Source organism: Aedes albopictus, chromosome 2 (genome assembly GCF_035046485.1).
Source record: "Aedes albopictus strain Foshan chromosome 2, AalbF5, whole genome shotgun sequence".
NCBI classification, from domain to species: Eukaryota; Metazoa; Arthropoda; class Insecta; order Diptera; family Culicidae; genus Aedes; species Aedes albopictus.
Window position 1 is genome coordinate 222,565,641 of NC_085137.1, and position 26,675 is coordinate 222,592,315.

Genomic DNA, 26,675 nt, shown 5'->3' on the forward strand with positions numbered 1-26,675 from the left:
TTTTTTGGAAAGTGAAAATTTTGCCTGTCCCGATCATTTTGTCTATGCCCTGTACATACGCTATCCGTCAGTAATATAGAATCATTGCAATACGTACTCGGTATTGCAGCACGTGAATGTATTACCCAAAATAAGGAGGAAAAATGGGGCAAATCTAGAACCAATTATGTTGTGTCTTAAAGACCTAAATGATCACATTGTGTGAGTGTTGCAATATTTATGGCGGATAATGTACATTTGGCCAAGTTTTTCCATACAAACTTCAAGCTCGTTGAGCGCTCTACATTTAACCTATTTTACTCAAATTTTAAATGTAGCTTCTGGGAGTCCAGAACAACTAATGCAGGAGAGGTAAGGTTTGATATTTTTCGATTTTTTTTTTCATATTGGTGTGGGCTATCCAACTTAACATTCTACTTTCCATGGTTGCTCTAGGGCACCATCGATTTTTGACGAACTCGAGACAAACGGAATTGGCTTCTTTAGCGGTGTTGAGTTAATTCCATATTCTGAATCTGGCTGCCAAACTGAGCTGAAATTCAAATTTTCATGCATTTTGGTGCCCGGGAACCTATTTAAAAATTAAGTTGATGTTTGTATGGGAGCGATTTGTCGAATCACCCCTCGTTGCATTTTGTACTGGGCGGAGCTGTCAAACAGTTGCCCAGCTGTCAAAATGTGATTTCGAATAATCTCTTTCAAATTGATTTTAGGTATGAAAATAAAGTTCTAAAAATCTGAGAAAAAAATCATAGTCAAGGATGGAAATCTAGTGATCATGATAGGATCCCAAATGTGTCGCGGTTGGAAGGCATCGCGCGATCATAGCAACAACGATAGAATTTTGTCGTCAAGCATTCATAACAAACCATGCTCCGCGAATAATGAATCGCTCGGCATGTGCGGCCGCGATGCGATCGTTATCATGAAGCCGAAATGATAAATTTCGATTATCAATCACTTTTTGTGCATTTTTTTGCTGAATCTTTACGATATATATGAGTGTTTTATTCCTGGTCATGAATTCGGGTTCCGGGTGCACAAGTGGCATTAATCGTGATGAATAAAGTTTATCGCGACTTGTAACATGATCCGATAACGATAGATCACGCGATAAAGCGTGCATCAGATGCATTGATTGTTCTGTGATGCGGGCACAGCGCGAGGGTGTCGCATCATGCTACCGCATGAGCAACGGCTACCTTTGATTGTTCGTATCGTGTGTCATTTATCGTTAGAAGTGATTTTCTTCCATCCTTGATCATAGTGACTCAGAAAAAGGTGCTCTTTCGTATGAAATCAAAAAATGAATAACCAGCCAATAAAAAAATCAAAAAATGAATACATTTTTCAAAATTTAAAAACCCAATTAGGGTGCCTGTACCAGTTATCGCACCACCTAAGAAAAACTATTTCTACAAAAATAAGAAGAAGATCGACGAATGTAAACAATAAGTCAAATGATTGATAAGTCTTCATACTTTACAGGAAAAATATAAAACTGGAGCCAAAACTACTTTTAGTATTTTTTACGGCGTGTGCCAATGATAGAAACCATGTACCAGTTATGGACACATTTGTTAATTTGGGTTCCACTTCGCACTATTTACATGCATTCCTTATGGGGTTTGTCATAACTGGTACACTATGGCGAAACAGGGTGCAAGGAGGCCGAAAAGTTAAGGAAAATGATTTATTTCTACCATAATTTGAGCAAATTGTGAAGTTTGAATGATTGCAATCATCTTTTGTGATCGTGATCTGTTGTTCACGTAATTTTTCTTGTTGATTTGTATCTTTAAAGTGGAACTTTTGATAAACCATCAAGAAACTATTGATTTGCAACTAAAAACTTTTTCGCTAATTTCGAAAAATTTGGCGAATTTGGAACAATTTTTGTTCAAGTACTTTTTTTTTTTGGAAACGCTTTTATGGTATAGAAATAGTCGTTCAAAGTCGTGGGAAGGAAAGGGTTGATGATGCGCAATACAAAACATTGATTCAAATTGACTTCGCATGTGCGACTTCGATTTGATTATGCTACTGAAACTTTCATTTAAAGGGGAAAAGTTTGAGATTTCAGATTTGTATTTGGACTGTTTTATGTTCCTCTGGGTAAAAATATTTTTTGCAATTTCTCATCGTAATAGGCTGTTTTACCTCACGCAAATCTGACAGAAACAGGCCTACTTTCCCACACCAAACTAACAGTGCTGTAATGGTTCATTACAGCACTGATATGCGTTGCGTAATGAACCATTACAGCACTGTTTTCAGTTTTGATCAACTTCTTGATTCTTTCTGCACGCAGTTTTGAAAAATCGTGACAACTGCACAGTATAACCTGCAATGATCAGATTTTCTTAAACATTCTTAAACGACGTTATGATCATCAGTGTGCAGTTTGATGCAAAAGTTTTGTTAAAAACCATCCTAAAGCGGTAATTTATGAACTTGCAAAAAACGTTGTACGCAACTCGGTGCAGAACTCGATTTTTACAGCACTCGTCGTAATTATCAGACTCGCAAACCTCCTTGGATAAATGTACAACTCGTGCTGTAAAAAATCGTCATTCTGCACCTTGTTGCGTAAACTACTATTATTGATGCCGCTCGTCGTACCAGAGGATTCCTCCCGGCAATATTGTAATGTAATACTCTATATTATAAGGTACTTTCCTTGACCTGAAAAATAGTTTGTAACTGCCAGGCTTACGTCAAATCTAATAAATACAAATACAAAACATATTGACCTGATCTGTCGGGATATTGCCCTTCGCCAGTTGGGCAAATTGGTCCCGATAGGTGTGCCAGCTTGGTTAAATCGCAGCACAGCCTTTGCCACATGTTTTTCCGCCTTGGTTTCGCCCATTCGCCCACAGATCATTCATATTTTTTATGAGTACTGAACCTGATCAAACCAGTCACTCCACTTGAGGTATAGTATTGTGAATGCATTTTAGTTTTACCTCAAATGATAAGCGTCGTGATAGTGGTATGCAGATGCACTTTGTCACAAACAAAAAGAAATTACTTTGTAATTAAAATGTAGATCGAATAATCTAACGTCGTTAACCTTGTGATCGTGTCTTGTGCAAAACAACTTCACTTATTTGTCTGCATGGAACGACAAAATAATGCCATAAAATGATCATACATACTAATAGAACATTAAAGTATTTTTAAGTAATTCAGTATCATAATTTCTATTTTATACTACTCATTTCAGTATCATAATGACCTACTTTTCCGTATCGATTCGTTATGCAACTAAAATGAGTTGCATAATGAAAAAAAGTTGCATTATTTTCATAATGGAACTCATTTGAGTTGCATTAGGTGTCTTACTGCATCACTAAGTTTTTAAACGAATCATTGATTTTTTGCTTTTTGATGATTGTTTGCCTCGCATTTTTGAAGTGATAAAAAACTGTCAATAGGACAGATCGGTGAAGTACTAGATTTGTAGTAATGAGCTGAATTTTAGTATGGTGAGAAGGTCAATTCTCCGTTTCTGCAATGAAATGGTGCAAAAAGCGTGGGTATTATGATTCCTTGCCTAATTTGATGCTGTTTGAGCAAAACTTTGGGCAACAGTGTTGTTGTTTTCTCCATTTATTGCAACATAAACAACATAGTTATCCAAAGTTTTGCTCAAACAGCATCAAATTAGGCAAGGAATCATAATACCCACGCTTTTTGCACCATTTCATTGCAGAAACGGAGAATTGACCTTCTCACCATACTAAAATTTAGCTCATTACTACAAATCTAGTACTACACCGAACGTGCCCCATTCTGCAGCAACGCAGCAGAATAGTTATTTATACAACGAGTTGCAAAATGATGATTTTTACAGCACGAGTCGTACATTTACCCAACGAGGCTTGCCGAGTTGGATGAATACGAAGAGTGCTGTAAAAATCGAGTTTTGCAACGAGTTGCATACAACATTTTTTGCAATGGCCAAAATTGTTCCCTAGAATATGATCATTTCCGTCAGTACCATCATGTTTCGCGGTAGTTCAATGGGACGACCACGTGCTCCAACATACTAGACCTGAAGCAGAGCTTTCATGATTAACAAAAATTTTAATCATGATTAATCATTGGTGATTAAAATTCCAATTTTGATGATTATTGATTATGATTAATGATTAATTTGATTTTTAGGATGATTAAAGATTATGATTAATGATTAAAATTGGTTTTATCTGTGATTATTGATTAGGATTAATGATTAAAAATGGCACATTGATTAAAAATCATGATTAATCATGATTAATCAATCACAAAAAACTGGAAATGATTAAAATATATTTATTGTTTAACATGTTTTTGAAGTTTAAAAAGTTAAAGGTAACTGTGTCCGGAAGATTTTTGAAAAAAGAATCATAAATTATATTACTTAGAACAGCATTTGAACCAATTAAAATTGGATCATATATTTTATATGATGAATCATTTTTGGTGATGAATGATTGATGAGCGATTAATATTTTTTCTTATGATTATGATTACTGATTAATGATTAGATTGCAAAAAACAGTTTGATTAAGATTAATGATTAATGATTAAATGAGATTTTTTGGTGATTATGATTAATGATTTTGATTAATCTTAATCATTAATCATTAATCATGATTAAATTTATGATTAATCATTAACGCTCTGACCTGAAGTATGTATGGATCAAGCAAGCTGTGCTATAACCAACTATAACCGTCACAGTTTTGCAAGCTCTAACCGTGGAAACGGTGACAACCAAGGTGGAAACTCAGATTGATGATCAAACAATTGCATTATGGTTCATAAAGCAACCAAAATGAGTTGCATTATGAACCATAATGCAATTGTTTGGAATAGTGCGACAAAGTAGGTCGTTTCGGTGCCAAAACGGCAAGTGTAAAGCAAGAATTTATAGTGCCGAATTGCAAAAAAAGTATTATCGCAATCACTGCGAGTGAGCATATAGGATGATACTTTTTCATACGAATATTCGCTTAGGTGGCAGAGAATTATCACTTTGAAATTTTGAGGCTCATATCCAACATGGCTGCCGATGCTGATGATGCCGGAAAAAGCCTTATGCAACTCAAATGAATTGCATTATGAAAAAAAAAATCATTGCATAAAACGTTGTATGGAACACGTTGCAAAATTTGATTGTTCAGAACTTTTCGTAATTCCGGAGTAATTCCCGAATAGGGCGTAACTGACATAGCAATAACATTGCGAAAACAACAGCCGAATTTTGCTGATACAATTTCAATTCCTATTTAGGAGTAATTCAGAGTAATTTAACATGAACAAGACTAAATGACACAATTCTGACACATTTTCTTGATTTTCTAATGAAACAGTACAAATTTGTCAATTTTTGCACTAAAAATAACATTTATTGTATTATGCCCGATAATGCTAAATACGCCCAATACTATGCGCCTTGAATCGATATCAAGGATATCGTAGGATTTCGCCGTTTACTTTCGCCGTGTTTATGTTTTGATTTCAGTTTCGCCTTTCACTATCGCCGTGTTTACGTTGTGATTCCAGTTTCGCCTATAGGAAGCAATCAGTGAAGTACTAGATTGAAAGTAGTGAGCTGGATTTTTGTATGGTGAGATGATCAATTCTCCGTTTCTGCAAAGAAATGCTGCAAACAGCGTGGGTTATATGATTTCTTGCCTAATTTGATGCTGTTTGAGCAAAACTTTGGGTAACTGTGTTGTTGAAGTTGCAAGAAATAAATAATACAACAACACAGTTATCCAGACTTTTGCTCAATCAGCATCAAATTAGGCAAGAAATCATATAACCCAAGCTGTTTGCACCATTTCATTGCAGAAACGGAGAATTGATCATCTCACCATACAAAAATCCAGCTCACTACTTTCAATCTAGTACTTCACTGATTGCTTCCTATTACTTTCGTAAATAAAAACACCAGGAGTGGAAGGCGTAATTCTTGTTTTGTTTCATGCGACACAGAATGGGATTACGCCTTCTACTCAACCCGTGATTTTTAATAGTTAGAAAAGTGATTTCAAGGAAGTTTGTGAGTATTTCAAGCATAATTTTTCAAATCGACGTATCTAACTTTTTCACTGATCTGAGTAAATTCATGGTCAATGTTGACGACCATTTCACTAAAATAGTTTTTCATAAAAACACTTTTCATAAGTTTTTTCGTGCTTAACATCACCAGGGATATTGCACGCACTAGGTAAGGAACAAAACCTACTCATTCCATATCATTTTCACAATGAATTTTGACAAAAATACACATACACCGGGTTGGTTCGAGATACGTCATGCCAGATACGTCGCTTTTGTATGGTGCCAGTTTGGTGTATCTGTTACTTTGGATTTTGGCTAGATACGTCGTTTGGTTTTCTCATATATCAAAACGGTGTATCTATCAGTAAAGTTGTAAACATCAAAATAGTTAGATACGTCGTTTCGAAAAAAATGCTTAGTTAAACAAATTAAGCAATAAATCATCAAACAGTGATGTAGATTCTTCAATTTGCTTTATGAATCATGCATGCAGCAGTAAACCCGGATTTGTTTACATTCTCGAGTTACGTCGGATTGAAAAGTTATGCTTGAATTGTGTACATTTTGTCAGTTACGACCATTTCGCGAATTTCTCCGGAATTATCCAAATGTACGACTCGTGCTGAAAGAACAACTTTTTGCAACTCGTTATATAAATAACTATTAATTCATACAAATTAATGGCGTAATGGCCAAATTGGATTGTTTAGTGAATAAAATATTGTTATTTTCTATAGCCTAATCGAAAGAGCTCATTTTTCTGAGTATAACGTGATTTTATTGGAATCCAATACCTTTGTTTTGATGGTTAAATTCACAAAACAGTTTTAATTTTCGTGGATAGAATGACAGTTCAATCGATAAAGTGACAGTTCGACCCGAACAAAAAAATTTCCCCATACAAACTTTGAATGAATTTAAAAAATAGTTCCCAAACTCCAAAATTTATGAATTTTTGGATTTCGATTAATTTTTGGGCGGAGAATCCGAATATGAAATAATCCTGATACCCCTAAAGAACCAAATTCTCTTAATATTTCGAAAATGTATGAAACAGGTTATCGTTATCAAGAAGATTATAAATAATTCGTATTAATAATGATTTGCAAATTTGCAATAGTTATAGAGCATTAATAATATCCTTAACCTGATGTATAGTTTGAGAAAACTAATAGGCTAACGTACCCAATAAACAACAAATTACAAATAATAATTATTCACGTTATTCAAGATGACTGTAGATGTATGCTAAACCCTGTATATCTTCTGTAATGTTGGAAAATGATTTACATAAACAAAAAAAGTACTAGGAACCTCTTGTGCGCCGCACGTAACGCATCTACAACTCGATACACACGAGCATTCAGGCTTCCGGTGAAATCACACCAGAAATTATTGCATTATTATTTCGTTGTTTACATCCGATACGTGTCCGCTTAGCCCTTTCGATAGAACGGTCCCAAAAGCGAGTAGTCTGTTTTCGTCGTGACGCAAGCTGATGGTGTTCGTGTGTTTTCCGATATCAGCACCAACACACACTCCGGCAAGCACAGTTTCTCACACGCATACAAACAAACAAATCCAGTGGTGAACCGCGAGCGAGAGCCGCGATTAGTGAGAATCTCGCAACCATCACCAGCATCAGCAGCAGCAAAACGGCAACGACGACGACGGTGACTGCCAGTGAAGGCAATAGCAGCCATTTTGATTTTGACGACGGCAATGATTATGATGATGAGAATATTTTCATGGGAGGACCTTTTTTCTTGCCACAGAATGTTGTCACCAGTGTTTCACCCAAAACAAATTTCACACGTTGGAAAACCCGATCAGTTTCAACCGATTTCCCCAATTCCAAGACGAGACATCGTCGATCAGAATCATTTTTTCTCCAATCGAACTATGCTTTTCTTTGCCATCTCACAAGCATCTTCTTTTTCCTCCCTGCTGTTTCACACGAACACACTTTCGAACACGAACTTTTCATGGACACTTTTCACACTTTTGGAAGTAGCCCCCCTACTTTTTGGCCATGAAAATCACTTCTCTGGAAATCCCAATCACCAATTTAACCATCAGACCAATGTTTTCCGCATTGATTTCATCCGCCCGAACGGTTCAGATTGCGCTAACTAGCATTTTTTGCACTGCAAGGAAAAATCACTCGAAAATCCAAGCACAGCTTCTTACCCATTTGAGCCTTTTTGCTCCGCCGAGGAGCCGTCGAGGGTGAAACACTTTTTTGTCACGAAAAAATCCACTTTACCAATCCAATTTCACACAACCAACACAACAAAAACGCTCGCGAAACTCGAAACTAACATCGCACGCTATTTTCCGGCCGTTTACTGTAGCGAAAAGTGTACAATTTACCGAAAATCGAGCTGGTTTGTTAACAGCGAACAATAACAACGACCGCCATTTGCATTTTTTCCCATTTTCCTCTTTTACGATACGACGGGCGAGAGTGAAAACGAGAAGAGCGAAAAGCGAAGAGAGCGAAACGCGTTTTCTTCACATGTTTTTCAACTGTGTGCGTGAAATGATGACACTAGTTTGACACTTATCTAGATCAGTCATCTGTCAAGATATGAAGTGTTGCCTGCTGTTGTAAACCGAATCAAGCTATAATGCACACGGAAAAAAAAATCTTTGGGTATTTTAATAATAAAGTTAATTCTAGATTGAGTTTAAATAAGGGCGAAAGTAACATGAGAGAGTTCTCTTCATCGACTCTCTCTTCTGCAAATTAAAGTGACAAGATGCAAGTATGGTTAAACTTTTTTGTCATAAATTGCTAGATTGCGATGCATGTCCATAAATAGGACATGCAGCGTACAATCGTCAATGTCGCGGGTATAACAAACAAGGAACTTGTTACGCTATCGATGAATAAATTTGGTGCATCTGTGTTGCCTTCGCTCTGCAACCAATATTCATTCACATAGCGTGCGTCGACTCATGCGCGAATAAGATGGTCGTCATCCGCTTTTTAGGATGATTGCCGTATGACTGATTCGTCATTCGAAAACACGATTTTGGTAACTTGGACTGGATGGTCGGACAAATCAGTCGATTTCGGGATGGGGTTTTCGTTCAGTGTAGATTGGAATGAATTCCCTTGGAGAAATAAAAAATCATCAAGCATGCCTTGCTCCCGCCCTATGCTCGCTGTACAAAAAAGCTTGCTTTCCACCACCAGGTTCGCTAGTGTCCAGCAATCAAACGAGCGGCTGTTTTCGTGATGAAGATTCACCCCCGTGGTTTTATGGTATACGAAGGAAAGTTTCATAAATGATTTTTTCTACAAGAAGCGTCGATTTACTCAAATTTGAGTTATTGGACCAAACTATGGGCTGGGGTCAAAAGAACTCAAATTTGGGTAGTTTGGCGGCTCCGTGTAGTGCGACTGATCTAGATGAATGTCAGAGCCCAAAAGCCCTCACGCTAACTTTACTTTATACAAAGAGTGAGCTAAAATTCAATCATTATTATTTATTTATTACGTGGAAAACAGGCAAACTTTTGTAAAGTCGGTTTCACCGATTCCCCTTTTTAATCAAAACAGTACAATAGGGCAACGCATGAAATTCTCTCCTTCTCTTTCACTCTTACAGAAATTTTGTGAACAACAAGGTCAAGAAACTTCAAAATCCCATACAAAATCAAAACAGTGCAGTGCCCTACACTCAGCGAAAAAAACTAGCGTTATTCATCGAAATACCTTATGAAAATTTGCTATAACTAATTCTTATGGATGCCATAAGAATACCTTATGAAAATTGATCGTGCTCGCTATGACAAATTTCATAAGATAGACTTATGAAAAGAACAAAAAAATCTTGCAGACTGGATTTGATCCATGAACGTCGGGATCACCGAGCCCTTATGAAAATCTTAAGGTTATTTGGCTGAGTGATATAGTATTACGCATCAGTAATCATCAAATTATCATCAAATAATAAAATTTATTTAATATTGTATTGTTCTGCGCCAAGTTGTGCTGGACATAACGCAGTAACATTATTTATTGTTACTCTTTGTAATTAGGTAGATTTCTTTGGATTGTGATGCGTGTAAAATGTTTAGCGTGACGAGCGTGACAAACCGACCGCAACGCAACCAGCAAATTCGAAACAACACAAACAAAACGCGCGCGATTTCCTCGGATTTAAAATAATTTAAACATGTTAAATTTTTTGATAGTTCAATATGGAAAAAATGTCTACAAATGAACCGCATATGTTCCGGACGATTCAATCTCTAGCAAAAGCAGAAAAACTCGAAGATCCGTTTGAGAAGGTTGAATCGCTGCGATGTGGTACGTCTCAGCTGTTTTACGACTCTCTCGCTTGGTGAGTATGCACTGTGGGAAAAAAAATCTAGAACTTTTTTGTAATTTATTTAAGTAAGTACGATAGCCTGCTAGTTACAAAACTTTTGCTCAGGTCAAGGAACCGGAGCATATGGAAGTAGGGTCTGGGACCATTTGGGCGGGAGCTCTCATTTTGGCCACTTGCTACTAGGTCTAGGTATTACTCAGTCACTTCAAATCAATTGATATGAAATTTTGTACATGCCTTAATACTGTGCGTATCTTACCGTATTTCAGAAATCAAGCTAATTGGCTGAAAATTGACTGAGCTACAGCAACAAGTGCCCAAAATAGGTGCTTCTGCCCAAATGGTCCCAGGACCTAGGTATTAAAAAAAATGCTAGCATGGTCTTGTTAAATTACCCGGGAGTAAAAGCTTCGTCTTATTTTATTTTACAGTAACGATGAAAAATTTACATGCTCTTTGGTACAAAGTCATTTGCACAAATATCAGGATGCGATGATTGATCCAGATTCCGTCAACAACTACTGTGATGAAGTAATGCAACTGCTAACGACCACTGGGCAGTCTGATGAGGTTGACGAGATTGAAGGCTCGGAAATTTCTGCGATTGCACTAGACGATCCCCTATCCTATTTGACAGCGGAGAGATTTTGCAAAGGTCGTTTTGAAGACTGTTCCAGCTGGGAGTTGAATGATGTAATGGTGGAATCACTGTTTGAAAGCGATCCCAAAGCGGGTCGTCAGTCTCACGGCGATGAAAGGGACATAAGTTTTAGAACTAATGCCACGTCCGTGATACAACCCAAAGAAAACATTACAACGCTATCAGGTATTGAAAGAATGGAGCCCACAGTTCTGGAGGAAATATCGAAAAGAGTATTTGCACCGCCAACGAGGAGCTTTTTTGCTCCAAAAGTTCCAACAAACTCCGCAAATAGTGCCCGAAGCCCCGTTGCAACTACTTCCAGCTCTAGAAGCACCGCCGATGCAAATGCCGAACGTAAGACTGACGAAAACAATTTCCGAACGGCCAAAGATGAACTGCAAATCCAAAACATTAAGGTCAGTATCAACTGTTCTGGTCATCCGACACAATTTCATTCATGTTCACCCCAACAGCAAATTCATAAGGCGCTGTCCATAAACTACGTTGATTAATTTTTGGTCATCTCGCAGAATGATGAGTGAATAAACCTATCATGCATCTATCTTTCTTTCTATATACAGGGTGTTAGGTTCCTGAGTGCAAACTTTTTAAAGGGTGATAGAGGACCGTAAATGGCGAAAAAAAGATGTTCTACGCATATGGTCAAACCTCAACCGTTACGTAGTTATTGAACTCCCCATGTTTTTGACTCTTATTGCCTTAACTGGCTATAACTTGAAAATGGTCAAACTTATCCCAATTTTTTTACCCTTATTCGAAAAATTATTGAATTTTCTATCAAATGGCATCGTTGAATCGATTGGTTTAGTTAAACAACTAAGTTTTCTAGAGCAAAATAGCTCAAAATAGTGTGTTTTAATTTGTTTTTGTCAATTATTTTTGAAACATGCGCAATAAAACAAAATTCTTTCATCGGCAAAGTCGTGGCCCCTGTTCTACTCTACAATTCGTTCTTTGACATCAAACATCTAGGGTAGAAGCTTCAGTTTTGGCCAGCCCGGAGTTTTGGCCATAGTGCGGTATTCAGTCTGTTACGATCTAAATCGGTATAAATTTATTTTTTATCAGGAGATTCTAATATAATATGATGATTACAGCTGTGGAAACCATACATTTTGATTAAAAACTAAAAGAAAAAAAAATTTCCTTAAAAAATCAGCTCCCATAGGGTGCGGGCACCGGTTTTGGTCAGTCTAAGGAAAATCATTTTTATAAAAATAAACAATAATCCAATGGAAACTACCAATGTGTTAAATGGAAGGTTTCGATCTATACTTTATTAGAAAAATGCAGGAATCAAGCTAATACTTGAGTTTTGTATTAAAAGTGGCACTGGCCAAAATAGAAGTATTGCCGCAGTTTTGGCCATATTCTCAGCTTTGGTTTCTATTTTGGCCAATCACGTGTATTTCTTATGAGAGTGGCCAAATTAGAAGCACCCTGGCCAAAATAGATATATGGGAGCTGATTTTTTAAGGAATTTTTTTTTTTCTTTTAGTTTTTAATCAAAATGTATGGTTTCCACAGCTGTAATCATCATATTATATTAGAATCTCCTAGTAAAAAATAAATTTATACCGATTTAGATCGTAACAGACTGAATACCGCACTATGGCCAAAACTCCGGGCTGGCCAAAACTGAAGCTTCTACCCTATATCTATTTTGGCCAGGGTGCTTCTAATTTGGCCACTCTCATAAGAAATACACGTGATTGGCCAAAATAGAAACCAAAGCTGAGAATATGGCCAAAACTGCGGATATACTTCTATTTTGGCCAGTGCCACTTTTAATACAAAACTCAAGTATTAGCTTGATTCCTGCATTTTTCTATTAAAGTATAGATCGAAACCTTCCATTTAACACATTGGTAGTTTCCATTGGATTATTGTTTATTTTTATAAAAATGATTTTCCTTAGACTGGCCAAAACCGGTGCCCGCACCCTATCTCTTATCGTTTTCTTGCAATATCGATTTAAACGTCGCATTTCAGATCATAAATTTGCAATCGTCAAGGGAAGCACTTTTTTGCGCACTGTGCCGCACATTTAAGGACAAACGTCTTAAAATCCCGGTTCAACAGTGCATCAAAGCTTTAGACGCACAAATCTCAAAAAGCAAGCTTCAAACAACAATGCATTTTATTATTCTGTTCTTGCTCACTTGTAATAAGCTTAAAATAAGAAGCTCAGGTGCACTGGTTTTGTTTACGAAGAGATTTGTGCCCTCAAAATCGTGAGTTGGTGCCAAAGTCGGCCATTGTGGCGGCCATATTGGGATTCTAACAATTGTGTATTGCATCAATTTTCAGCACAAACAATTTTGAACGTGTTTTTGTTGTGAGCTACGGGGATTTTGCCTTTCGCTGGCCCCCTGATTAAAATGCATCACGCTGTTGACAACCACTGAATAATTAGCGTGATGCATTTTCATCCAAATCCGTTCAACGGTTCTAAAAAACGGTGATCTAGAAATTTTGAGCTATGTACTCCAAAATACCTTGTCCTTAAGGCAATCAGAGTCAAAAACATGAGAAGTTCAATTACTACGTAACGGTTGAGATTTGACCATATGCGTAGAACTTTTTTTTCACCATTTATGGTCCTCTATCATCCTTTAAAAAGTTTGCACTCAGGAACCTAACACCCTGTATATAAAAATGCAGTGGCATACGTGGGACCGCGCATAACTTGCGAACGGAAGGTCCGATTTTGGTCGCCTTAGCTTTGTTCTATTAGTTTTCACCCAAGGAAGATTTATGAGACAAAAAAAAACATGGAAAAAATTAGAGTTTTTGAAAATCGATCTTGCATATATTTTGACCGGGGACTTTTTATCTCGGCTAGAAACTTGAAAAACGTCAAAAAAAAACGCAGTAGGCAAGACAAAGTTTGCCGGCTACAGCTAGTTATGAGCCTTTGCACGAATCTGGCCTACTGTTCACTCCCACAGAAAGTTTGAAAACAGCGCGCACAGTAAAAGTCAATATTCTGTGGGAGTGAGCAGAACAGGGCAAATTCGTGCAGAAGCTCATATAAATAAAATCCCAGAGTAACTGTTGTCTGTATGTCCTCCGGTCACGCATAGTTATATCAAACATCTAAAAAATTCGAAAACTTTCTGGAATTTATTGAATTTTTCAGAAATAATAATGAGAAAAACATTCTGGAATGTTCTGGAACATCAAAATTCTTAAAACTTCCGACAAATTTCTGGAATTTGCAGTAATATGATAAATTCAAATTAAAAATTTCTATTGGAAAAGCTCTAGGGACGACCATGAATCGAACCAGTCACCCCAGCATGATTTTGCTAGATATCCTGAAGTTCACTGGGATGCATAGAGCCGCCTATGCTATATATTTATGTACCTACGGTGGATGAAATGAAAAGAAAATATTCCAGTTGCTTGAGAAGCTCCTAGAATTTTTTTTTTCATTTCATGGATTAGAACCTTATAACAGTTATTCACGAGTTAAAGGTGTGTACTTGAATGAACACTTTCTGACATTTTCTTCAATTCTTCCATTCATTGGACAAGATGCTACAAAATCACGCTAAGACCGCTCAGCACTAAAGTGCATAATTTCCAGACTACACCAAAAATGTGTAACCCTTACACATTCACAAAATCAGCTCCTGTGTCCGCAAAATCGTTAAATTCGCAAACAGCAGTCTAGTTAGGTTTACTAGTGACCTTGGAAAACAACAAAAATATCGACATTTCACATCTAGACGAGTTTACGAGCTGTTTTTGTGAATGTATAACTGTTACACATTTTTGGTGTGGTCTGGAAATTATGCACTTATGAGTAGGTCTTACACATTCTAGGTGCTTAGCGTGATGATAGTATACACTCAGAAATAAAAGTATACACGGAATTACTATTATTTATGCATTTTGTATCCGCATCTCTCTCACTCTCTTTCTGTTTTCATGCTATCTGCCGTTTAGCCTGGGTTGAAGAGAAGAGTTTCGTCAACCCAGGTGAAGCACCAGATAGCGTGAAAACAGAAAGAGAGTGAGAGAGATGCGGATACAAAATGCATAAATAATAGTAATTCCGTGTATACTTTTATTTCTGAGTGTACCTTCTTGCGCTTCTGATGAGTGAAAAGATTCGCATTTTTATTCTCCGTGCAGTTGAAACCCGGAATTTTCGACTAGCGAAGTTGGATTTTTCTCCAAATCCGTGCGTCAGACCTAACTTCGAAAGTGATGCGCTGTATATACAGTACATATACAGTGCAACACTTTCGTTAGTTAGGTCCGACTCACAGATTTGGAGAAAAATCCAACTTCGCTAGTCGAAAACTCCGATTTTCAACTAAATTGAGAATACAATGGCTTCTGAGCAAACTTCTGGAAAAAAACACAGTAGTTTCAAAAATCTCCTTATGGATGAAAATTTCCTAAATTTGAATAAATGATATCAAAAATGGCATGCATTTGATCTAGAGAACTTTTCACAAGTGTTCCGAGATTTTTCTGTTTCGAAATCAAAGAAACTCTTTTCCTGCAATAAGGACAACGTAATATTACCGTGTATGCACCAAACTTTGCGCAGTAAAGAAAAATCAAATTTCTAGTCGTTATAAAAAATACAAACAAACAAAATATATCATGAACAACATGCTCATACGATAGACTAATGATCCTTCTTTGAGTCTGCAATATAAAAAAAATCATAATATTAACCAAAAAATACTAAAAATAGAAAAACTATTTCATTGCCTTGTTCCTAACTTTGCGCATGCTATGAATAGGACGCAATCAGTGAAGTACCAGATTGAAAGTAGTGAGCTGGATTTTTGTATGGTGAGATGATCAATTCTCCGTTTCTGCAATGAAATGGTGCAAACAGCGTGGGTTATATGATTTCTGGGCTAATTTGATGCTGTTTGAGCAAAACTTTGGATAACTGTGTTGTTGAAGTTGCAAGAAAAAATAATACAACAACACAGTTATCCAAAGTTTTGCTCAAACAGCATCAAATTAGCCAAGAAATCATATAACCCACGCTGTTTGCACCATTTCATTGCAGAAACGGAGAATTGATCATCTCACCATACAAAAATCCAGCTCACTACTTTCAATCTAGTCCTTCACTGATTGCTTCCTATTGCTTAAAAAAGTATTTAAAAATGCTATTATTTAATGTTTGCCCATTAAACTAAAGTTATTCAGATCAGGTAGTGTGCCCTTAATAGGAGGCAATCAGTGAAGTACTAGATTGAAAGTAGTGAGCTGGATTTTTGTATGGTGAGATGATCAATTCTCCATTTCTGCAATGAAATGGTGCAAACAGCGTAGGTTATATGATTTATTGTCTAATTTGATGCTATTTGAGCAAAAGTTTGAATAACTGTGTTGCTGTATTATTTTTTCCTGCAACTTCAACAACACAGTTATCCAAACTTTTGCTCAAACAGCATCAAATTAGTCAATAAATCATATAACCCACGCTGTTTGCACCATTTCATTGCAGAAATGGAGAATTTATCATCTCGCCATACAAAAATCCAGCTCACTACTTTCAATCTAGTACTTCACTGATTGCGTCCTATTGATCTTTGTTGAAATATTTTGTCCTACGAGGGAGGGGGAACGGAGGCCTCGCCGGAGTTCTTGATTTCGTCTGCGGCACCTACCCGGTAGGTAGTACCGTGTGAACAATCCAAACTTCATGAGGGGTTGTTTCTGTTGAATATATCTTTTTACCATTGGGGCGCTGACCCACTGAACTAAAATGTAAACCCTACCTTTGTTATTATTTACCTTGTACTTTGCTCTTCATCAGTTTAATAGAGAACACGTTTGTAAACGCACGTCGCGAGTTTCTGTGCTTTCTCCGAATCACAATTTCCCCACGCGGTTATCGATTCCCTGTGCTAAACTCTGCTGGGTGGCCAATTTCCTTCCCACAGGTTATGGTCCCAGAGAGGAATCGTGGAATTCGGTCGGTTTAACGGTGTTATTCGCGGTAGTTTGTTCGGTCGGTTTCGGCGTCGTCGTGCGGAACGCATTCGGCTGATTGTTGTCTGGTGGTGATTGCCGGTTGTGTGCAAAATGGCGGATCCGGGAAAGTTTGCGATCAGCAAGCTGGGGAACACCAACTACGCCAGTTGGAAGTTCCAAATGGAGATGTTTTTGATCCGGGAGGATCTTTGGCATGTCGTGGCGGATGCCAAACCGGAGCCAGTGACCGACGCCTGGAACAAAGCTGACCGGAAAGCCCGTGCTACGCTAGGACTGTGCATTGACGAAAGTCAATATGTGTTGATAAAAGATAGTGTTAGTGCGAAGGCGGTATGGGATGCTTTAAAAGCATACCATGAGAAGTCGACAGCGTCGTCGCAGTTGTCACTTCTAAATCGACTATGTGATGCGAAATTAAGTGAGAATGGAGACGTTGAGAAGCACTTGCTCGAGTTGGATTCGCTTTTCGAGCGCTTAGTGAATGCTGGCTTGGTGTTGGCGGAGAAACTGAAGATCGCCATGGTGCTTAGGAGCATGCCAGAATCGTACCATTTCTTGGCATCTGCTCTGGAGGCACGGCCTGACGCGGATGTTACGATGCAGTTGGTACGGTCCAAGCTCATGGACGAATACCACAAGCGACAGGAGCGGGGCGGAAAATCTTCATCCGGGGAACAAGTGCTAAAAACGCAGAAAGTAAACAAAGAGAAGTTATGTTTCTTTTGCAAGAAACCGGGACATTTTAAAAGTGACTGTCGGAAGTGGCAAAGCGTGAAGGACAAGAACAGTAGTGGAGGCCCATCCGGTGGCAAAGCGGGTGGCAGCGGTCAGCAAGCTGCGAAGGCCAAGCAAGTGAAGAATCCGGAAGTTAACAGTGTTTGTTTTTCTGCCCACACCGAGAGTGATGCTGTCTGTGCAGCGGCAAAAGTGGATCGTTTGTGGACGATCGACAGTGGGGCATCTTGCCACATGACCAGCAGTGAGGGTTTTTTCGATAAGCTGGAAGAGTCGTGTGCTACGGTTATGATGGCGAATGGAAATCGCTCTGAATCCGGTGGTGTTGGGTGCGGATCTTTGAAAAGTGTTAACGGTATCGGAGATCCGGTGGAAATAAATCTGGAAAAGGTGTTATACGTGCCGAATCTCGACGGCGGACTGCTGTCCGTGAGCAAAATGGCAGACAGGGGGTACAGTGTGCTATTCACGAAGAACAGTGTTGAAGTGCGTGATGTGTCAGACTCAGTCGTGGCCTTGGGGGAAAGGCGCGGCGGACTGTACGTTTTGAGTGAGCCAGAACGGGTAGCGGTGGCAACCACCCAGTGTCATACAGTGAACTGCCAACACACATGGCACCGAAGATTCGGGCACCGGGATCCGGCGGTGTTCGAGAAGATTCAGAGTGGAAAGCTGGCTTCGGGTATGAAGTTAGTGAACTGTGGTGCCAAGGTTGTGTGTGAGCCGTGTATGGAGGGGAAGATGGCCCGACTGCCATACCCGCAGCAAGCCGAACGGAAGACGACGCAGCCGTTGCAGCTGATCCACACAGATCTTTGCGGCCCGATGAGCAACGTGACTCCCGGCGGGAAGAAGTACTTCATGACCCTCATCGATGATTTTAGCAGGTATGTAGTCATGTATTTGCTATCTGATAAAAGCGAAGCGAAACACTGCATAATGAGTTTCGTACGGATGGTTGAGAACCAGTTCGGCAGAAAGCCGCAGGTAATTCGATCTGATCGAGGCGGCGAGTTCGTCAACCATGAGCTTGAGAAATTTTATCGAGAGGAGGGTATTCAGATGCAGCTGACGGCGGGCTACGCGCCGCAGCAGAACGGCGTAGCCGAGCGGCGGAATCGCTATCTTCAAGAGATGGCGGTATGCATGCTTCTTGATGCTAACTTGGATAAGAAGTATTGGGGAGAGGCAATAGCAGCCGCAGCGTTCATCCAGAACCGTTTGCCGTCACGATCGGTAGCAAAAACACCGATGGAGCTATGGTGCGGAGAAAAACCCGATTTGAGCCGCCTAAAGGTGTTTGGATGTGAAGCATTCGTCTACATTCCGGACGCCAAACGAGCGAAGCTGGATAGCCGAGCGAAGAAGCTAACTTTCGTCGGCTATGCTTGTGGTTCCAAGGCATACCGCTTCCTGGACAAGCAGACGAACAAAATAGTCATCAGTCGGGATGCCAGGTTCCTGGAACTCGGATCAGAGCTGCAGGAGGAGCCGCAAAACGAAGAAAAGAAGCAGAAGTCACTCGCAGGTCACAAGACGCTGCCTGCGGAGAAGGACGCGATGCCACGGAGGAACGCGGAGCAACTGATTACGGTTGAACCGGATTTTGCGGACAACGCTAGCATCGACGATGAAGCGGATTGTGAAGGTTTTCCGGAAGAGGATTCGGACGGCGACAATGACTTTTTCGAAGCGGATGATGAAGAACTCGATGAAGATCAAGCGGAGCATGGCAGGCCACAACGCGGAAATGCCGGAGTACTGCCAGCGAGGTACCAGGATTTTGTAGTTGGAGTTGCGAAGATGGACGAACCAGAGCCGAAGAACTATCGTGAAGCAGTGAACAGTGTGTGTAGTGATAAGTGGATAAACGCTATGAACGATGAATACAAATCACTGTTGTCGAAGGGAACGTGGTCGTTAGTTCCACTACCAAAAGGACGGCAGGCGATAGGCTCAAAGTGGGTCTTCAAGAAGAAGAAAGACGCTTCTGGACAGGTGGTGCGCCACAAGGCGCGGCTAGTGGCTCAGGGGTTTGAACAGCGGTACGGTAGTGATTTTAGTGAAGTGTTTGCACCAGTTTCAATGCCGCAGACGTTCAGAGTGCTTCTGGCGCTAGCAGGTCAGAAGAAGCTTCAGGTTCGCCACATCGACGTGAAGAATGCGTACCTGAACGGAAGATTGAGTGAGGAACTTTATATGCGACAACCACCGGGCTACGCAGCACCCGGAAAGGAGGAGCTAGTATGCAGGCTGCACCGCAGTCTATACGGGCTCAAGCAGGCAGCCAACGTCTGGAATGCGACCGTGAAGAAAGTGTTGTTGAACTTGGGCTTTCGACAATCAGACTCGGACGCTTGTCTGTTTTCGAAGAAGTTGGACAATGGTGAGTGGATGTATCTCTTAATATATGTGGACGATATTGTCGTGGTTAGCGGTGATGAGCATCAGATGGATCTTCTGGAGCAGCAGCTGAGCAAGCATTTCGAAATCTCGCCGTTGGGTCCCATAAGCCAGTTCCTGGGGATCAAGGTCGAGAGGAGCAGCGACGGATTCTATTCGCTCAGTCAGAAAGCTTTCATCAACGAAATCGCGGAACGCCACGGATTGGACAAGGCCAAGACATCAAGATATCCACTGGACACAGGATACATGAAGCAAGCGGATGGTGAACCATTGGCAGACAACGTGCAGTACCACAGCCTTGTTGGTGCTTTATTGTACTTAGCCACTAACACCAGGCCAGACATAGCCGCAGCCGTGTCTATACTCAGCCGTAGTAGCAGTCGTCCTAGGCAGCGTGATTGGGTCGAACTCAAACGCGTCGTTCGATACCTGATCGGAACGGAAGATTTGGTATTGCGACTCGGATTCGAACGAGAAGATGGATTGACTTTGACGGGATATAGCGATGCGGACTGGGCTGGAGACACCTCAGACCGAAAGTCAACCAGCGGGTTTGTTTTCATGCTCGGAGGTGCGACGGTCAGCTGGGGCAGCCGAAAGCAGAACTGTGTATCGATGTCCACTATGGAAGCGGAATATGTCGCTCTTTCAGAAGCGGCACAGGAGGCAGTATGGCTACGACGCTTGTTGGACGAGTTAGGAGCCGAGCAGGAGCAGCCAACGAAGATTAACGAAGACAATCGCAGCTGTATCGATTTTGTTTCCCTCGACCGGCAAAACAAACGCAGCAAGCATATCGATATTAGGCGACATCATGCGAAGGACTTGTGCGCGAAAGGAGTGATTCAACTCGGCTACTGTCAGACCGACAAGATGGTGGCCGACATCTTTACCAAACCGTTAGGGCCACAGAAGATCAACCAGTATGTAGCCGATCTTGGACTGGTAAAGCTGATTAAAAGGTAAATTCGTTCATTAGTTCAGCGAGGAGGAGTGTTGAATATATCTTTTTACCATTGGGGCGCTGACCCACTGAACTAAAATGTAAACCCTACCTTTGTTATTATTTACCTTGTACTTTGCTCTTCATCAGTTTAATAGAGAACACGTTTGTAAACGCACGTCGCGAGTTTCTGTGCTTTCTCCGAATCACAATTTCCCCACGCGGTTATCGATTCCCTGTGCTAAACTCTGCTGGGTGGCCAATTTCCTTCCCACAGTTTCCTGTGGCTAAAGATCAAAGGTAAAAGCTTCCTAATAAATGAAGTGACCGTTACGGATAGGAACAATAAGGGGTCATTTAAATATGACGTCCATATTGGGGGGGGGGGGGGGGGGGGGGTGCTGGGGTTGTCTGAGAGAGTGTGATATGCCATGTATTAGGTATACTATAAAGCGTGACGGGGTGGCCCAGGGGAAGAGGGGGTTCTAAAAGTCTTAAAAATTGTGGACGTCATATTTGAATCGTCCCTAACATTGATCGCTGGAAAATCCAAATGAAGGACTGTTCACAAATCACGTCTCATTGTAGACAGATGGAGAGTGCCTGCCATAGTGCTACGGTTCATACAATTTTCTACTAATTTCTATACAAAATTTGCTTCATGGCGGAGAGGCAGGCCTGAAATTAACAGTACTGGTGTTACATAATATTTAAATGGTTCATAAGTCATGTATTCACGTTCAACGAGCATTTACTGCAAGTGCGCAAAAATTAGGAACACAGTGCAAATAATGGTTCCAAACATTGCGCACCACTATTTACTAATTAAATTGAAAAATTTCTTACGAACTGTGATTGATATTACTAGAATATCACCTTTTTTTGTCAATAGGAAGCAATCAGTGAAGTACTAGATTGAAAGTAGTGAGCTGGATTTTTGTATGGTGAGATGATCAGTTCTCCGTTTTTGCAATGAAATGGTGCAAACAGCGTGGGTTATATGATTCCTTGCCTAATTTGATGCTGTTTGAGCAAAAGTTTGGGTAACTGTGTTGTTGAAGTTGCAAGAAATAAATAATACAACAATGCAGTCACCCAAACTTTTGCTCAAACAGCATCAAATTAGGCAAGAAATCATATAACCCAAGCTGTTTGCACCATTTTATTGCAGAAACGGAGAACTGATCATCTCACCATACAAAAATCCAGCTCACTACTTTCAATCTAGTACTTCACTGATTGCTTCCTATTAACTGCAAAATTAATCATCGTTGCACAGTTTTATCGAGGAAAATGTTGATTTTTAGTAGAGTTACTTCTTGGCAACCGTGTTAAGGCGAGGCAAATTTTGACATTTTTGTGTATTTTTTGTTTATTATTCAACATAAACAAAGATTTTATGGACATTAAATATTTGTCAAATAATGTTTATATTTACACAATGCTAGTGCAATGATTAAACTGGTGAATATGTTGACATTTAGCTATTTGTTTCGTTATTTTACAAGAATGCGCAAAGTTTGGACCTACGCAAAGTTAGGTGCGCACACGGTAGAGAGGATTCTATTTCAAACATGAAGAAATTTCCTGTACTTTCCTGGGCAAAAAGGAAGAAACAGAAGAAGAAAAATTTTGAAACATTGCGTGTTCTATAGGGAAGTGGAACCATCTTGGCAGGGGTCTTATTTTGGGCACTTTTCTGCTATTACCAGTGAATTAAAATTCAACCATCGCGCAACAATAATGACAATGTCGCAACCTGAATTTGTTGCGACATTCTACCCAATGCGACAAAGGTTTGTCCCAACTTCAACAGAATAGGACAAAGATCGTGCACCAAGAGTTTGGAGATTTTTTAGGCTTGCATTATGATTTTCGAGCGGTAACTTCGAGTCGGTAAACACTGCAACGCTGCTGAAGATGCATCATCAAAAAGATTCGATTTTGGGTTGGTAAATATTGATTATTCACGAGTTGAAAAGTACGCAACAAATTCAGCTACTGTTTTGTCTGCAACAAAAATTTTCGAGATCATGTCATTATCTGTTACCAGTTGGGATAAAGATTAATCGCCGCGGCTTCTTTGTTGCTTGTTTTGTGCCTCTTTTGTCTGACAATTCTCTTCACTGACTCAGCCAATTCTGAACCATTTGACACAATTTTTGGAATGCGATGATATACGTAAAGTATCTAGCCGTGTACAAAATTTCAAGTCAATTGATTTGGAAGTGACTGAGTTATAGCGAAGAGTGCCCAAAATACCGGCCGCTGCCCAAGTGGTTCGCTACCCCATATTTATAAACTTTCTGTTTGAATTCGGAGAAATTTGTACAAGAAATGCTTAGAATTTTCTACAAAAAAAAAATATGCTTATCAAACATTTTAAATTTTAATCCATTCTGATAATTCTTGGAGTTGAAAAACCAATCTTTCAGCAAACGTGGCTAATCGGGCTAACCACGTCGGGTCAGCTAGTATTTATATGCATTCACTTCTGAATCCATGAACCAGAGTTGTGTTCTGCTGCTTGGGCGCATCTGATGCAACGCTTATCAACATAAGATTTTTTTTGTAAAATTATCTGTTTTCGTTTAATTAGAAACTATTTTAATCCTTTCAGAAATACGGCAACGCAAATCCTCCAGGAAAAACGCCGCTTTTTTCATATGGCAAAAAATCCCTCGGTGGTCGCCGAACATTGGGAGGAAAATTTGTGTGCCCAGTTCGCAACGAAGCAGGAGCAGACGAGACGAACAGAGCTGGTGCCGCTACAGGCTCTCCAAGTTCATCTCGCTACAGTCAGGAGGATAGGCCGGAGGATGAAGAAATAGACGAACGTCTGCGTCATATCGACCCAAAGATGGTAGAGCTAATTCGTAGCGAAATCATGGATCGTTTCACGCCGCTGACTTGGGACGATATTGCTGGCTTAGACTATGCCAAAACTATCATTCAAGAAGCGGTCGTTTGGCCCATATTGCGACCGGACATCTTCACCGGGCTTCGTCGACCCCCACGGGGAATTCTACTATTTGGGCCACCAGGAACGGGAAAAACGTTGATTGGGAAGTGCATTGCCTCGCAGTCCAAATCGACCTTTTTCAGTATCAGTGCTTCGTCCCTGACATCCAAGTGGATCGGAGATGGTGAGAAAATGGTTCGGGCACTTTTTGCCGTGGCCTCGGTTCATCAACCGGCGGTTGTTTTCATAGACGAAATCGATTCCCTTCTTTGTCAACGATCGGAAACGGAGCATGAGAGTTCCCGAAGATTGAAAACGGAATTCCTGGTTCAACTGGATGGGGCGGCCACTGCGGAAGACGAAAGAATCCTGATCGTTGGAGCTACCAATCGTCCTCAGGAACTCGATGAGGCGGCCCGTCGTCGGCTTGTCAAACGGTTATACATTCCTTTGCCGGAACTTCCGGCAAGAGTTCAGATTCTGTCCCGTTTACTGGGAAGTGAGAAGAATTCTCTTTCGAGCGCGGAAATCAGTGAGATCGGACAACTAACTGACGGCTTCTCTGGTGCTGATATGAAAGTTCTGTGCCACGAAGCTTCGATGGGACCGATCCGATCAATTCCCTTCGATCAACTGGGGCAAATCGGGAAGGACGATGTGCGACCTGTGTGCTATGAAGATTTTAAGGCGGCGCTCGGTCGGGTAAGAGCCAGCGTGTCTCCGAATGATCTGACACAGTACGTGAAGTGGGATCGGCTTTACGGTTCCGGTGCTTCCAGCTAACTACCAAAGGTAAGTGAGATGGGGGTGGATGTGTACTAAATGAATAAATTATGTTAATCGAATATAGGCATATCGAATTTCCTTACGATGACCTCCATAACTGACGATGGACGCTTAGATGATAATACATTTTCATTGATTCATTTGTGGTGGACAATTACGGCGGAGAAGATTTAGACCGGATAACGATAATATTTCAGTCGAAATTCGGGCACGGGAAAACAAACAACTCGACGCGTGTACTCTCGAAACAATTCTGTTTTATTCTCTATCTTTTGCTCTCCACCACTCTCACACAGTCGTATACACGAAGGGTAGGTCGTCACCACACATTATTGCAGTGTAACTAAACTGCCACCACACGCATAACAATCTCATTTGGATTTTGATCACTTTCAAGTAGACGTTATGGATAATAGTCATCATTTTTAATGTATGGTATGTGGGGACAAGACGGGCCAGTGCCCCGTATTATATATATTTTTTTGAATCTTTCAATAATTTTATGAACGAAAAAGTGATATATTATTTTGAAAATTCTTTACGTTCCTTGCACAGGAAAAAATAAAATATTTTTTTTTTTTTTTTTTTTTTTTATTTGCACTATTTATTTATCAGAAATCATGGCTTTTACAATTTTGTTAGGCTTGGCAGAGATTTGTAACACTTTCAGCTGCGAATGAATCAGTAAGTCCTTATGGAGAAATTATGGTTGAACAGTAAATTTGAACAATGGAAGGGAAAAATTATTCAGCAAAAACCTTCGAATAACTTAACTAAGCTTAACCTAATCTATACTAAAATATCACAGCTTTTATGGAAAAATGTTCACGATTAGTGGATTTGTGGACATCTCACAAGATGTTTTGAACCTGTTTGTTGCCTTTTGAACAAATTCGATGATAGTTTCTGTTTCAGCAATTTGGTGAAGTTCATCTGTTGGAAACCAGGGATGCAAATCGAAGATCATCTTTAATAGCTTGTTCTGCTTAACCTGGAGGCGTCTTAGATGGGACAGAGCACAACTTTGCCACACTGGGCAGCCGTAGGTGAGGACTGGCCTGAACACACACTTGTAAGTAGTTTGTTCGCCAATTGGAGGGATGATCTGCGATTGATCAACGAATACATTGACCGTGTCAAACCGTTGACTTTGTTGATGCTACTATTGATGTGCTTGTCGAACAGTAGTTTTTCATCCATGGTTAACCCCAAGTAGCAAGCTTCATTTTTCCATGGAATCCTGATTCCATTTACGCTGAGTTCAGTTGCTGGTAGGTGTCTTGGAGCTCTCTTTCGCGTGAAGAAGATTGCCTGGGTCTTTGCAGCATTCGTCTTAATACGCCACTTCTGCTGGAATTCCTCTAGTTTGTTCTGCGCATGTTGAAGTTTGCAGCTGATGATTCTCGGATCGACGTCAGAAACCAGGAACGCCGTATCATCCGCGAAAAATGCGTAAGTAACTCCGTCAACCATAAGGACGTCACTGGTGAAAACGTTGTAGAGCGTAGGGCTTAAAACTGATCCCTGGGGGACGCCGCATGGAATGTCGAACTTTTCTGACCTACACTCGTTGACTGACACTTGGAATGTTCGCTCGAGAAGGAATGATTGTATCGACTTCACTATGTACAGCGGACAGTTGCTTCTATGTAGTTTGTAGATTATTGCTTCCTGCCAAACAGAATCATAAGCTTTTTCCACATCTAGCATAATCATTCCAGTCGATTTTTTGGTAACAAATCCTTCCTTCACTATTTTCCTTATTCGAGTTAGTTGATGATTAGTAGAGTGGCCAGC

The 26,675-nt window shown here is 40.1% G+C and overlaps 2 protein-coding genes across 3 annotated transcripts in view; one reads left to right on the forward strand and one right to left on the reverse strand.

The window, feature by feature from the left end:
• The window catches only part of LOC109433059 (serine-rich adhesin for platelets), a 42,420-nt gene extending 33,882 nt beyond the window's left edge, over positions 1 to 8,538 (reverse strand). The window contains exon 1 of one of the 2 annotated variants that reach the window (XM_062851191.1): positions 8,251 to 8,538. The gene's annotated coding sequence lies outside the window, so the exon portion shown is untranslated. Of the gene's footprint in view, positions 1 to 7,374 lie in introns of both variants that reach the window. The other variant, XM_062851192.1, reaches the window with a different exon arrangement.
• A 1,605-nt stretch (positions 8,539 to 10,143) lies between these two features.
• LOC109411253 (fidgetin-like protein 1) lies at positions 10,144 to 24,937 on the forward strand. Its single transcript, XM_029859580.2, has 3 exons — positions 10,144 to 10,415; positions 10,835 to 11,462; positions 23,751 to 24,937. The coding sequence occupies exons 1-3, from the start codon at positions 10,273 to 10,275 to the stop codon at positions 24,873 to 24,875; spliced, it is 1,896 nt and encodes a 631-aa protein (XP_029715440.2). The 5' UTR covers positions 10,144 to 10,272; the 3' UTR covers positions 24,876 to 24,937.
• Positions 24,938 to 26,675: the final 1,738 nt, after the last annotated feature.

Coding starts and splice junctions, on each gene's coding strand:
- LOC109411253 (XM_029859580.2), top strand. CDS start 10,273: ATGGAAAAAATGTCTACAAATGAACCGCATATGTTCCGGACGATTCAA. Junction 10,416..10,834: donor TTTTACGACTCTCTCGCTTG/GTGAGTATGCAC, acceptor TTTATTTTACAG/TAACGATGAAAAATTTACAT. Junction 11,463..23,750: donor TGCAAATCCAAAACATTAAG/GTCAGTATCAAC, acceptor TAATCCTTTCAG/AAATACGGCAACGCAAATCC.